Source organism: Grammomys surdaster, unplaced genomic scaffold (genome assembly GCF_004785775.1).
Source record: "Grammomys surdaster isolate TR1022 unplaced genomic scaffold, NIH_TR_1.0 203, whole genome shotgun sequence".
Taxonomy (NCBI): domain Eukaryota; kingdom Metazoa; phylum Chordata; class Mammalia; order Rodentia; family Muridae; genus Grammomys; species Grammomys surdaster.
The window spans coordinates 158,116-171,356 of NW_021604648.1; the positions used below are offsets into that span (position 1 = coordinate 158,116).

A 13,241-nucleotide genomic window follows, 5' to 3' on the forward strand; every position below is an offset into this window, starting at 1 on the left:
ACACACACTCATACATTCACATACTCATATACACACACTCACACACACTCACACACATACACACTTAAAACGCACTCATACACTCACTCTTACATTCACACACTCACACATATACACACTCACACACACATATACTCACACACATGCACACACACTCTCATACACTCACATTCACACACTCACACACATACTTACACACACTCATACCCTCACACACACTCACACACATATTTACATCACACACACTTACACACATACACTTATACATATACACATACACACACACATACATACACTTACGCACACACACACACATTTACACACACACTCATAAACACACACACACACTCTCCCCTAAACTCCCACCATCGCTCTCTGCCCGGAAGGCAAAGGTCCGGTTATTTGTGGTCACTTCAAACTTCTGATCTCCAGTAGCAGCTACTCGGCAGATGCAGGCTACAGGAACAAAGCGCTTAGAGTAGGCGTCCTGGGGGAGAGAAGAGCTGCACTTCAGAGTAGGAACCCTACAGCCCCTTGCCCAGCTCCACTGAAATGATGGTTGCAAGCCCATCTTCTGCAGGTGGATCTTGTGCTGGCTCTGATCACTACCTTCACCAGCCCACAGACCAGGATTCCCATTGAGGGTCAGCTAAGGACTCTGCCTAAAGCAGTGCTGGGGTTCAGCTTAGGCCTAGGCAGGAGCAAGGGTCAAGTGAGGGACTGATGGAGCCCTCACCTTGTTACTGTCAAAGTATCGCAGGTAATCGGCATCCAGTCTCACCCATCGCTTCTGATAGATATAAGACCTGAACAGGCAGAGGCAGGGCTCAGCAAAGACTGGGAGTGAGGGGGGGGTCCCACCATTACACCCAGTCCTCATATCCTGGCACAGTTAAGATCATCCATTTACCAATGGTTACAGTGAGTGGGGAGGGAAAATTGCTCAAACAATCTTGGACCCATGACACCAGTATCCTAGAGTATGACTTGTCCCCCAGCAGATACTAGAAGGAGCTGGCAGGCCTCACTCACCCCTGTGGTGGGTTCTTGTCCAGCCAGCCAGCCTTGATGACAGGTGTGATGGGGGTGGAACCCCCAGGCATATCATCCATGGGGTGCAGTGGGAGATCGGGGATCAGGCTGCGTAAGGGTGGATTCAGACCACTGGTTGGCCACCCGCCACTAGGACAAGAGAAGGGAAGGAAGGCAGGGAGGGAGGCTGAGGGTTTGCTCGGGCTAGGACTGGGATAGAAGGGTAGGCTAGGTTGGGCTTTGGGAAGGAAGGTAGCTGAATGGGATACTCACTTGGGGATACCCTCATAGGCATGGTCATCCTCATCCTCAGCGTCATCCCCAGACAGCTCCTCCCCCTCGCTCAGCAGACTAGCCACGCGCACGGCCCGTGGGACTCCGCTTGGCAGGGGCTCCTCCTGACCCCCCAAGGATCACCCCGTGTCACATTTTCCCCTCAAATCCCAGACCATACCCACAGCTGCCACGCCCACCACTCTACTCCACACCCACAACTCAGCACTTTTACTTCTGTTTGTGAGCCCCTCCCCCAGCCGCTGAGACCACACAGGGACCAGGGTGACAGGGTCAGGAGAACTGTTGGCAAACATGGATCTAGGGCAGGGAGAAAGATAGAAAGACAGGAGAGAGACTCAGAGCTAGAGAGACACAATAGACATTCAAGAGAGGTGACATGAGGATGAAGAAAGTGAAGCCACTCCAAGACACACACAGCAACAGACTACATACACCCAGCCTGAGCACTCAAGCCTGAAATAAAAGCCATAGACCAGAGAGCCACAGACCCCAGGGTGACTCCTATAAGGCAGACAATAATGCGAGTAAGTATCCACCATGCTAGGGGAGAAGATCCTGGGGTCTCTAAGGCCAGTGAACAACCCTCGCTCTACAACACAGGCAGCCAATGCAACCTCAAGCACTTGCCCTGCCTACCTTGGTCATCACACTGGCTGGGGCCCCTGGCCCCTCCTCTGGGACATCGTCATAGTCAGAGTCGTCTGGTAAAAGAGAGGGGGTAGTTCAGAAGCCAGGAGCTTGACCTCCTCTAAGGGACGCTAGGACTTGGCTTCACAGAGGCCACTCCCAGGCTAGAATAAACTCCCCCCCCCAGGCTTGAGTTTTAAAGAAAGGCACAGGAGACAGGAAGTGCTATTTATACTGAAGGAAAGGAAGGGCCACCACAAGGAGGCTGACCAAGCAGCAAGCTTGGGACTTGGGGTGGGGACTGTCCAAACAAGGCACACAAGAATAAGATGAGCCAGGAGTGGTGGCCGCAAGAGTTACTCAGCCACGGAACATCACTACCTCAAGGATCAGCCATGCTCACACTTGGCAAGCAGAAACAGAGAAGAGAGAAAGAGCATGCTCTTTGCAGAGGCCTAGGACACCCAGGGGACTGCTGGCCACCAGGAGAGAGGGAATATGTCCACCACCTGCTCTCCAGAGCTGATCTCAGGAGACCACCCAGAGCCCAGTTGCCCAGTAGCACTCACCAAACTCAGGGAGCAGGCGAGGAGGCTTGGGAGGGATCACTGGAGGACAGGGAGGAGGAGACGGAGGCTGCAGGGGCCCCTGGGGAAAGGCAGGCAGGAGGGTGGATGGAATCTCTGCAGGCTCTGGTTGGGACCAGGGTGATACTGATGGCAGCAGTAACTCCTCCTTAGAGAGAAGGCTGAGAACAGAACCAAAGCTGGGTGTCAGCAGGCACCAGCCAAGGTTCTGACCCACTGAGGCCCTGCTCACTAGGCAAGCATCTTCCTGACCCTGACACCAGTCTGCCTCACACAGCCCTCGACATTCTCAGGCCAGCACCTCTGGGGCCCATATATGCTGGGTGTCCAGCCCTGGTGCTTCAGCTTCTAGCTACGTATCCATGGGACCTCCATGCTGACACAGAGAAAAGACCCGAATGGTGCAAGGGGAAGTTAAGTCTTGACATGTACTATGGAGGATACAGGGTGTTTGCTGGCAGACAGGATGGGATTGAAACAGGCACTAAGACCAAGCACTGAAGTCACAGACCAGAGCCTCAGAAACTGATTCCTGAGGCCCAGACTGCAGTGTCTGGGACAAGGTTCTCTGGTGACCTCAGTACCCAAGCTCTCTTCACCCTCCACTTTTATTCTTCTCTGATGTCAGTCTCCTGGGGCCTGTTTTAGGTACTCAGTTCTTCCCCACACCCCATAGTTTTCCTACTGTCTTATTCTGGTGACGAAAGCCTCCTGGAGGGCTTTGTCATCCAGTACACAGGTTTGAACCCCACCTTGGTATCTTCACTCCTGTGTGCCCTGAACTAAACGCCGAACCTCCCTAGGTCTGGGTCTCCTCTTCTGTAGAGTAGGATGTGCTTTCACAGGCAGAGAAAGAGTAGGTCACATACCAATACACAGGATCCTCAGCGCCCAGCAGTTAGAATGGCGGCCACGTCCTGGTGGCCTGGTTCCACTAGCTATCTCTGTCCACATCTGCCAAGGGCTAAGGAGGGGCATCAGAGTGCAGCTTCCTCCCGTTTAGTCACTTTTGGTTTGGTCTGTTCCCCAGTCTTCCCAGCAGTGAGTAGCAGCATGTGACTGCCCGAAACGCAAGGAGGTCTGGGAGGATACGACTGGGTCACCCTTGAGTCCACCCGCCCCCCTCACCCTGTTCCTTGTAGAAGCATCACTGCCACCACACCACATCTCCCTGGTGACACTTTTGTGTTTCCCTAAACCCTGCTGTTCTCCCCCGTATGTGAAAAGTATTCCAAAGAAGATTCTTCAAGGCATGTCGCTCCTGCCCAGGCTCCGTTAGCATCCAAGCTAACGGAAGATGAGCTTTACTATCTCGTGCTCCTTATAATGTGTCTGTTTCCAAATAGCTTGTGCTACAGCCACGCAGACAGGGAGGGAACCTCCCTGTGGAGTCACAACCTGTTTGAGGTGCTACAGCAGCCCAGCTACTCACACAGCACTGCCTGGGCAACAGCAGCCTGTGTGAGAACGGCGGGGGGTGGAGGGGTGGGGTGGGTATACCAGAAGAAACTCAGCAAACTCTGTAGTGACCTGCAACTGAGAACATGCACATTTGCAGAGCCACTGGAAGGCACACTGGCCCCTCGGAATAAAAGTTTCTAAGCCAGGCTGACTCCCAGTGGTCACCTGCTTCTCTGATCCTCAGTGTCTCACCTCTGAGTTGTCAAAAGGAACGGCTGCTATGGATTGTGACAACTGTGATGGCTATCATTACCCGTCTCTACCATGAGAAAAAGCAGCTCTCTATGCCCCGCCTATCTCTCTGGGAACTGATTCTAAGGGGTGGAGGCACTGAGCGTACGATGACCCTTCGTGAGCACAGCACCAGGCTGTCTCCCTGAGTTCACCTGAGTCTCTTTGCAGGAGGGAAAGCATTTGACTCTCCCCACCACCGAGTGGAGTTTGGCTGCATGGACAACAAGAGTGTGCTAGACGGGCGGGCGGTAGACAGGGGGACCGATCTGTGGACAGACTCACAACAAGCCGAACATTCTGGTTGCTAGACAAGCAAATGAACGATTCGATGGCAACCAAGCACCTGTGCGCATATCTCCCCAACAGCCTGCCTGGTCCTAGACACCCGATGTCCTTAGCCTTCCAGATGAGCACATGAATCCACCACACTGTTGCTTCCAGAGACCAGGAAGAAGGGGCTGTGGTGGCCATGCTCAGGAGTCAGCTGAGAGCAGACTGTAGCCTATGGGGAAGTGTGGATTCCTATTCTTCAGGTCAAACAAGTGGGCCTGGCTTCCTACTGTCACTCTCTTCCTCAACGTCCTAAGGGGTGGAGCGTGGCAACCGGGTGCCCACTTGTTCCTCATCCTCAGGGGTCAGGCAAGCACAAACCTTCTTTGCCATACCTACCACCACCACTGTCCTGACGGTCCACAAGCCTGCGCTGAGGCTTGCTACCTGCAGGTGCCCTCTGTCTTTATCATCTGCCCGAGGACGGAAGACAACAGAGCCTCTCCTAATCCTCGGGGTGAGAAACCTCCATGACAGGCAGACTGCCTAGCAGAGGGCATCTAGTACCGCTGAGTCAGGGCCAGGAAAGGAGAAGTGAGGTCAGAAAGGCACGGCCTGTGGGAAATCCCCAGGGAAGGGGGTAATATCCCATACCGAGAACTGAGCCCAGGGGAGCACCCCAGGAGGGGGGAGCACCCCTGGAGCAGCCCCTGGGTATCCGCCCTTTATAAACAGCCCGATCCCTGAATACTAGTGAATCATCCCTATGCTCACCCTGTTCCATCTCCTTTGATTTCTACCCACTCTCAACCCAGGGAAGCATCCCCAGCACCTCAAAAATGTACCCCCGTGGGCCACGGAAAGGCAAGGAAAGCCCCTCCCCCCACTCTGCTGTCCTTCAGGCCTTTCTCTAGCCAAGGGACATATGGATCATCTATTCTAATTATGCCATTCACAATAGGGCTGGGCTCCAGGGACAGGGGGTGACCCATCTCAGCCTGGGCCCTTAGCCCACGAAGTCTGACCTTAGAAATTAGAGACAATACCCTAGGACCTTGTACCCAGGGCTGGGAGACATATGAGGACCCCAAGTCTAAGTGGATAAGATTAGAGCGACCCCGTCACTAACGGTATGAACCAGAAACTTAAGGATCGGCCAATGACCATTATAGGGCAACAGGTGCAAACAGTGTGTCCTGGACACAGTGACATGTGGCTGCTCTGGTTTGGAGGCAGGCAGATCTGGGTTTGAGTCCCAGAGCTCAGTCAGCACCTCTGAGCCTCGGTTTCCCCTCTGACTAACCAGCAAGCTATCTCACACTGTTCTCACATGTAATAGCACGGTTTCTTACCTGGGCTGTAGCCAGAGGAGTCGCAGCCACAGAGGCTAGGCCACAAGCTGCATTACAGCCTTCTCCAAATGCCCTGGGCTCCCTCCCAGTACTTCTGTCTATATCTACCTCCAGCCTCGGAAACCAAGGCTCGCTCTGAGGGCAGGAGGACTGCAGAGAGGGGCAGCCTACATGTCAAGCTGACTGTGGACGAACTCCCCATCCCCTGTCCACTCACTTTCGAACACTATAAAAAGCTGTGCATGGTGGCGCACACCTTTAATCCCAGCACTCAGGAGGCAGAGGCAGGTAGATCTCTGTGAGTTGGAGGCCAGCCTGGTCTACAGTATGAGTTCCAGGACAGCCAGAGCTACACAGAGAAACCCTGTCTCCAAAAACAAACAAACAACAAAAAAAACCAAAAAAAAAAAAAAAAGCTAATCTGCAGCCTATAAACATTTCGTATGCTTGTACATGTTTGTATACACACATAATTGTGGAGGCCAGAGGATCCCTGGAGCTGGAGTCCCAGGTGGCTGTGAACTACCCAACATGGGTGCTGTGAACCGAACCCAGGTCCTCTACAAGAGCAGCATGAATTCTTAACTTCTGGGCCATCTCTACAGTCCCAAGCTGCAGTCTATAAACATATGCTTCAAAGCCTTTGCATAAAGCATTCCTTTCACCTCAGATACCTGTCCCTGTCTAGTTAAATTCAAACTCTTCCTTAAAGACATATATCCCACCTCCTCCTACCTCCTCCACCTCTACTGCAGGCTTTCCCTCATGCCTCAGGCTTCTTAGGGGCCTCCTTGGGGATCCCCCACCCTCCATACTACTTCTCTATCTTTAAGATTTATTTACTTATTTAAGTGTATGCGCAAATGTGTATGTAAGTGTCCCACCTGCAGTGTAGATGCCCACAGATGTCAGAAGAGGTATCAGACCCCCTGGAACTGAAGCTACAAGTGGTTGTGAGCCACTATGTAGGCTCTAGGAATTGAATCCAGGTCCTCTGGAAGAGCAACCAGTGCTCCTAACAACTGAGCCACCTCTCCAGACTACCTCTGTATTTCTAATTTCATTCTTCATCCTTCAATGTTTGGTTTGCTGTGATCACCTCAGAGGACAAAGGACCCAGATTATATTTTATCCCAGAGTCAGAACCTTCCCCCTAAAATGTTCCATGAACCTTAGAAGGCCCCAGGCCAATCCCTCTAGGCTCTCAGCAGCACAGCTGCAAGAAGAGGCCAGGCCCAGTGATGTGGGGACTGTGGCCTTTCCTGATGCTCCTTCCAATGGTAAGCTTTCCCAGCTGCCCACTTCCTCCTCAACAGCTGGGTCCTGCACTCCTCGCTTCCTCCATGTCATTTCTGTCCTTCCTCCTCCACCTCGAGCTGCTGCTGCTGCACACCCTGGCTCTGTCCCACTCACTTCTGCCCAGGCCACAGTACACAAACTTCTTGTCAGGCCTCCTTTGCAGGAACAGAGGTCGGCAGCCTGCATGTCACTTAACACAAAGGGGCTGCAGCCAGTATGCTCTGTACAGCCACCCTGCCAGCATCCTGCTTTAGAAGGCTGTAGCCCCCAATCTACCCTTCAACAGTACCACTTACAGTTCAACATACAACAAGGCCCACAGCCCTGCGCACTTCTTCCTGTGCCAGGCGCTCCACTTCCTAAACACTACCGTGGGCCAGGCTTCTTCTGGAACCTTTTACATAAAATGATCCCAAACCATTAATTCCCTTTTGCTTAAAACTCACTTCTCCCTCCAGGAAATCCACCCAAACGTGGATTTCACCCTCCTTGAGTTAACACAGCCTGCTGGGCACCCCACACCACTCCATGGCCTGAGCGCCACAGATCAGTCCTGCTGTGGTGGGCAAGAGGCATGTAGCATCTGCTGTGTGCACCTCCTGGGTCTGGCACTACTGTCTCCCTGAGGACAAAAAGAACAGGTCAGCTCTTGGCGAGATTTTGGACAGTTCTAGGACCCCTCCCCCACCACTTCTGGTAACCAGTCCAAAGTAGAGGCCATAATGTGTCCCCAGTGACCCAAGGGGTGCTGGGTTCATTAGAGATTCCTGGTAACTGGAAGGAGGGGAGGGCAACCTCACAGTCGACATGCACCCACCAACCACCCACCCTGGCCACCAGGGGAGGAACCATACAAATGATATGCCAGTCCTCTGCAGGGAGGTCCCTGTCACCTTGGGTAAGGGGTTTAGACACACAGCAATCTTGAACATGACAGTGCAACAAGCTAACCTATATCTCCCCAAGGAAATTGCTTGATGGTGCAGGGAACTGGGAATGAATGCCAGAAGGAAACAGGTGGGCACCAGAGGCCCAAGGAGCAAAGACACCTCCCCTATTCACTCACACAGATACATACACATGCCACCACCACCAACACCAACAACAACAACAGTCTGTGGGGCAGAATCTGACAAAAGACCAGAAAACAGGTGTTTGAGGTGACTAGTAGATCTAGGGGAGGCTGATGTGGAGACACAGAGAGAAGGAAGGAGGGAGGCAGCGTGAGAAAAGAGCAGAAAACAAAACAACAGGAGAAGTCGAGAAAGGGTCCTGGAACTGTGAGCAAACCAAGGAAAAGCACAGCACCCTGGAAAAGCAGCTCAGAAAATGACAGTCAGAGAGAAACTTGTCTTTCCAGCCCTCCCACCTGCCCAACACAGTAGCCAGGGCTGCCCCTCACTCACCCTCAGAGGCCTGGTGAATCCTGTCCTGAGCCTAAGAACTCCTAAGGCTCCAGCCAGGTAGACCAGTGTGTGCCAAGGTGTCCTGTGTCTGCCGGTGGAAGCCTTTGTGGGCTCTGGCTGGTCTTGTGGCCAGAGTCCCTATTGTCAGCTGTGTCTGAGTCCTGTTCCCTTGGATATGTGAGCCCCAGGTGTGTCTATGCACACCTATGGGTAGTGTCTCTGAATGTGTGTAAATGTGTGTATGTGTCTGAATATAATCATAAATATGTCGGGAAGGGGAAGGAAAGAGAGATTGTGTGTGTGTGTGTGTGTGTGTGTGTGTGTGTATCCAGCAGCTCTGATCTTTGCTTCCTGCTCTCCACCTCTTACCCCTTCCCCGCCCCCCTTCAGCCTAGGCCAATACACTTCCTGAAAACACTGAGAGAGAAAGAGAAACGTCACCCATAATCCCCTGGGACAGATACTTCCTCCCCGCCCCTCAGGCCACGCTAGCAACGTCCAAACTAAAATGGGCAATTAGCCCCACCAGCTGGTCCCCTGAGGCCTCACAGGGTAGTGTCCAGGAAGCCCTGATTCTAGCTAGCCCTTATGGTGAATCTCCCGTCCCAACATGCTGAAGGAGGCCCAAAGAGGCTGCAAAATAGGCTCCCTGAAGGGAACAGTTTCTGTCCCAGCAACAGGTGATCAGTCTTCAGAAAGACCAAGGATTGGCTGAGCGGCAAGACATTCTGGGGCACAGAAGGGAAACCTTGTAAGGTGTGACTCCAGTCAGTGGCTAGCCTGCAAATACTTCCTTTCCCTCAAATACCTGTAGGTATCCAAGTACCCAGAGGAGGAAGCTGAGACCCTCAAGAGTTGGAAGGGGCCGTGTGGAGTGATTCTGGGACCCTTGATCAGAAATGATACCTCTGTGATTCAGAGAAGCAGATCCTGAGGATTTTGTCTCTGACACCTAAAACTGGGTGGACAGGGCCAGGAGGCAGGATCTGGATGCTGGTTTCCCCTCGGGTGGAGTGGCTCTGGGCAAGTTTCCCCTCAGCCATTCATGGCCATGGGCTGAAATAACAGACAATGTTACAGTTGCAGAGGTGAAGTGGGGTCTTCAGGCTGCTTGTGAGCCTGCTTCTAAAAGCCCTCCATCCTACCAGGCAGAAAGGAAGGAGCCCCATCTTTCCTTGTTTTCTGGTTTGCTTACAGCTTTTCTGTGGCCTAGAATCCTATCAGCTTCTTGTTTCCCACCATCTCTACTGAAGGCACTCCCACCCCACAGATGGGGTGACATGAACTAAGGAGGATTTAGGGTGATGAACTCAGGGCCCTTAGCTCTATGGCCAGTATGGTCTGAGGCCTGCTCACATCACCTGCAGACACCCAAGCTCAGCACCCTCAGTGTGAATGCTCCTGGTATCACGGGCCTTTCCTCTCCATGACATGTATAAAGAACCTATTAGGTACTGTTCGCCAGACATTGGGGATTCAATAGTAAAGGAAACTGACAAGGATCCCACAGCCCTAGGAGAGCTGACATTTTAATGGCTCTTGGCAGCATATGCACACACATATGTGCACAATGACTCACACTTGACAGTACACAAACAATAAATGTGCCAACTCACTTACCCAAACAGCATCTGCACACTATTAACAATGCAACCTAGCACTGAAATCCCCATAACACCAAAACGCACAGGCCCGTGTATATGTCTACTTAGCCCGGATGAGCCCAGATATACAGGCCTGTCACCTGTACAGATCCCTGTACTTATTAGGATCAAACATGGCCACCTGCAGAACCAGCACAAATATGAAAATACACAGACATGTTACCACCCGGACAGCTGGCAAAAGGTGCATATGTATACCTATACATGTGGTATATAGACACTCAGACAGGCAAAACACCCATACACATAGAGTAAAAATTAAAACAAAAACAAAACAAAAAAAAAAAAAAAACAACTAGGGGCTGGAGAGATGACTCAGTGGTTAAGAGTGCTGACTGCTGTTCCAAAGTCCTAAGGTCAATTCCCAGCAACCACATGGTGGCTCACAACCATCTGTAATAATATCTGATGCCCTCTTCTGGTGTGTCTAAAGACAGTGACAGTGTAGTCACATACATTAACTAAATATTTAAAAAAAAAAAAACTAAAGCCTATATATATCCATGAGCTGAGGAGTGCATACGCCCGTACGTACTGACGCCTCATCCCCTGGACAAAGATGCCAGGCCTGGCACCACTTCACCCTAAGAAATGGGCCCTATTCCCTAACAATCCATTACAGTAGTTATCTACAGAGCATTTACAGTGTATTTGGCACTGTAAGTAATGTCCAGATGATTTGCAGTACAAGAGATGGGGCTGGAAACTCAGACCAGCGGTAGAGAACTTGCCTAGCATATGCATAGCCAAGTCTGATCCTAAAGCACAGAAAAACAAACAAACACCAAAGCAAAAGAAACCATGAAGAATGCACACAGATTCTTGAAAGTATTACACCATTTTATAATGCCCCCAACCCTGTGCCTCCTGAGGGGCCAGATGTCTTAGTCAGAGTCCTTGACTCCTCCATATGCTGGCCAAGCACTTGTGTTCAGACTGTAGCTCTGAGAGTGGAGTCTTGTATCCTGGGGCTCAGGGCTGTAGATATGATTTTTATTTACCCTAAGAGTTTCACGAACAGGTACAAGTGTCAGGAGACCCACAGAGGGCCCAGATAGGTCAGGGAGGGCATCAGGTCCCGAGGGCAGAGGGCGGAAACCCCATCCTTGGTTTTTCCTGATTTGTGTACACCTTGGTCTATAACCTAAAATCTTTTTTTTTTTCTTTCAAGACATGGTTTCTCTGTATAGCCCTGGCTGTCCTGGAACTCACTCTGTAGACCAGGCTGGCCTCAAACTCAGAAATCCACCTGCCTCTGCCTCCCAAGTGCTGGGATTAAAGGCGTGTGCCACCACTGCCCAGCTATAGCCTAAAATCTTATCCACACTGAGTTCTTCCTGTTGTCCTCTTCTGAAGGCCTCTCCCTTCCCAAAACATCTCCAGAGGGTCACCCTGGTGAAGTGGAAACTTATGGTTTCTTTTGAAAGTCAGTTGTGTCAGTGTTTTGCTGGGGCAAACACGTGAAAGAGTGTTTTTTCCTGAAGCAGACACAGGTGAAACGACATTTTGCTGAGACAGACACATAAAGGAATGTTTCACTGAAGCAGACACGGGTGAAAGGATGTTCTGCTAAAGCAAGCACGTGAAAGGACACGTGATGAAGGATTCTTCACCAACCACACACGGGTATTCATTCACCTTACATTGCATAGTTGAGCTCCATTTGTCAGGGCTCCATAGACAGAAATGCACCAACAAACTTCTAGTGAGGTTCCTGCAGCTTCTTACCACTTCTACAGACTCGGGACAATTGACAGAGTGATGTCAGCAGAGGCAGACTCACGTGGAGTTTTGCTAAGACAGACTCACATGCTGAGACAAGACATGTGACGTTTGGAGGGAGTATAAATAGGACTCAAGGGACAGTGACAAGGGCTTGACTTGCTTTTAGCAGTGCTTCTTCATCTCTGCTTCAGTGAGAAGGGCACAGCCATGGATTTCTCCTGGCATCCCTGGTGGTCCTGGTCCCTCCTGCTGACTCGTGCTGATTCAGCTGAGGCCTAGCTCTCTCTGCTAGGTCCTACCACTGCTGCTGATTCATGTTTGCTATCCTGGCACTACCTAACCAGACTGCTAGTTTATTCGTAACAACGTTTGCACGTGGATCGAGCTGCCGCTGCTGATTTCTATAAACTGAACTGTTGGTTTCCTAACAGCACAGGTGAAATTTGCTTCAAAAAACAATTTCTAAACAGGCCCAGTACTCCCCTATATTAATAACCTTTTTTCCCACTACCTCTGGTGGATGGTGGGCTTGAAGGGAGGTTAAAACATTTAAAAAAACGTTATTAAAATTAAGGTAAAAGAATTAAAACCTACATCCTGGGTTGGGAGAAGGAAGGAGAGAAGGGATGTGGGTTGGTAAATTCAGGGTATCCTGAATTCCAGTAACTCTGAATCAGCTATGGCCTCTCCCTGTCCCTGTCCCTCTCCCTGTCCCTGTCCCTGTCCCTGTCCCTGTCCCTCTCCCCCTCCCCCTCTCCCCCTCTCTCTCCCTCTCCCTCTCCTTCTTCTTCTCCATCCTGCATTCAGGAAAATGACCACTAGAGGGAGAAACTGCACCAAGAACTATGAATCTATACTGTGGTAACAGGGTCCCGAGGATTCAGGAGGGGAAAAAAAAACAAAACATCTTGTACTCTTTTTCCATCAATTACATCTCATAACTTTAGACCTGGCTTGGCCTAGAAGGTCCCCTGACTCAATGCTACTCTCTAGATGGAGAAAACCTTACAGACTTTACCCACAAGAGTGTTCTCTGCCCCCCGCCTCCCATCACCACCAAGAACCTGCATGGATCCAGCTAGTCCCTCCCTCCATGCCCCAAGCCCCAGGTTCGCAGCTTGAAATCAGAACACGATAGATCGCCACCTTCCATTGAAGGCTTGCTGCAGAGCTCAACGAAATTCCCCAGCACTGTCCAGCAGTGACAAGGGCAAGAGACCTGTGACAGCACATCCCTTCAAAAATCCAATGGAAACTCATTCCCCCAAATACATGACAGCCTGTCTT

General features: G+C 51.2%; 1 protein-coding gene across 4 annotated transcripts in view; it reads right to left on the reverse strand.

Moving 5' to 3' along the window:
* The window catches only part of Arap1 (ArfGAP with RhoGAP domain, ankyrin repeat and PH domain 1), a 62,326-nt gene that overhangs the window by 23,998 nt on the left and 25,087 nt on the right, over window positions 1-13,241 (reverse strand). For 3 of the 4 annotated variants that reach the window (XM_028770757.1, XM_028770755.1, XM_028770756.1), the window contains exons 4-9: window positions 2,526-2,704; window positions 1,966-2,030; window positions 1,306-1,430; window positions 1,033-1,182; window positions 737-806; window positions 367-487 (exon numbers count right to left, since the gene is read on the reverse strand). In XM_028770757.1, coding sequence (XP_028626590.1) covers window positions 367-487; window positions 737-806; window positions 1,033-1,182; window positions 1,306-1,430; window positions 1,966-2,030; window positions 2,526-2,704 — 710 coding nt within the window. The remainder of the gene's footprint in view (window positions 1-366; window positions 488-736; window positions 807-1,032; window positions 1,183-1,305; window positions 1,431-1,965; window positions 2,031-2,525; window positions 2,705-13,241) is intronic. The other variant, XM_028770758.1, reaches the window with a different exon arrangement.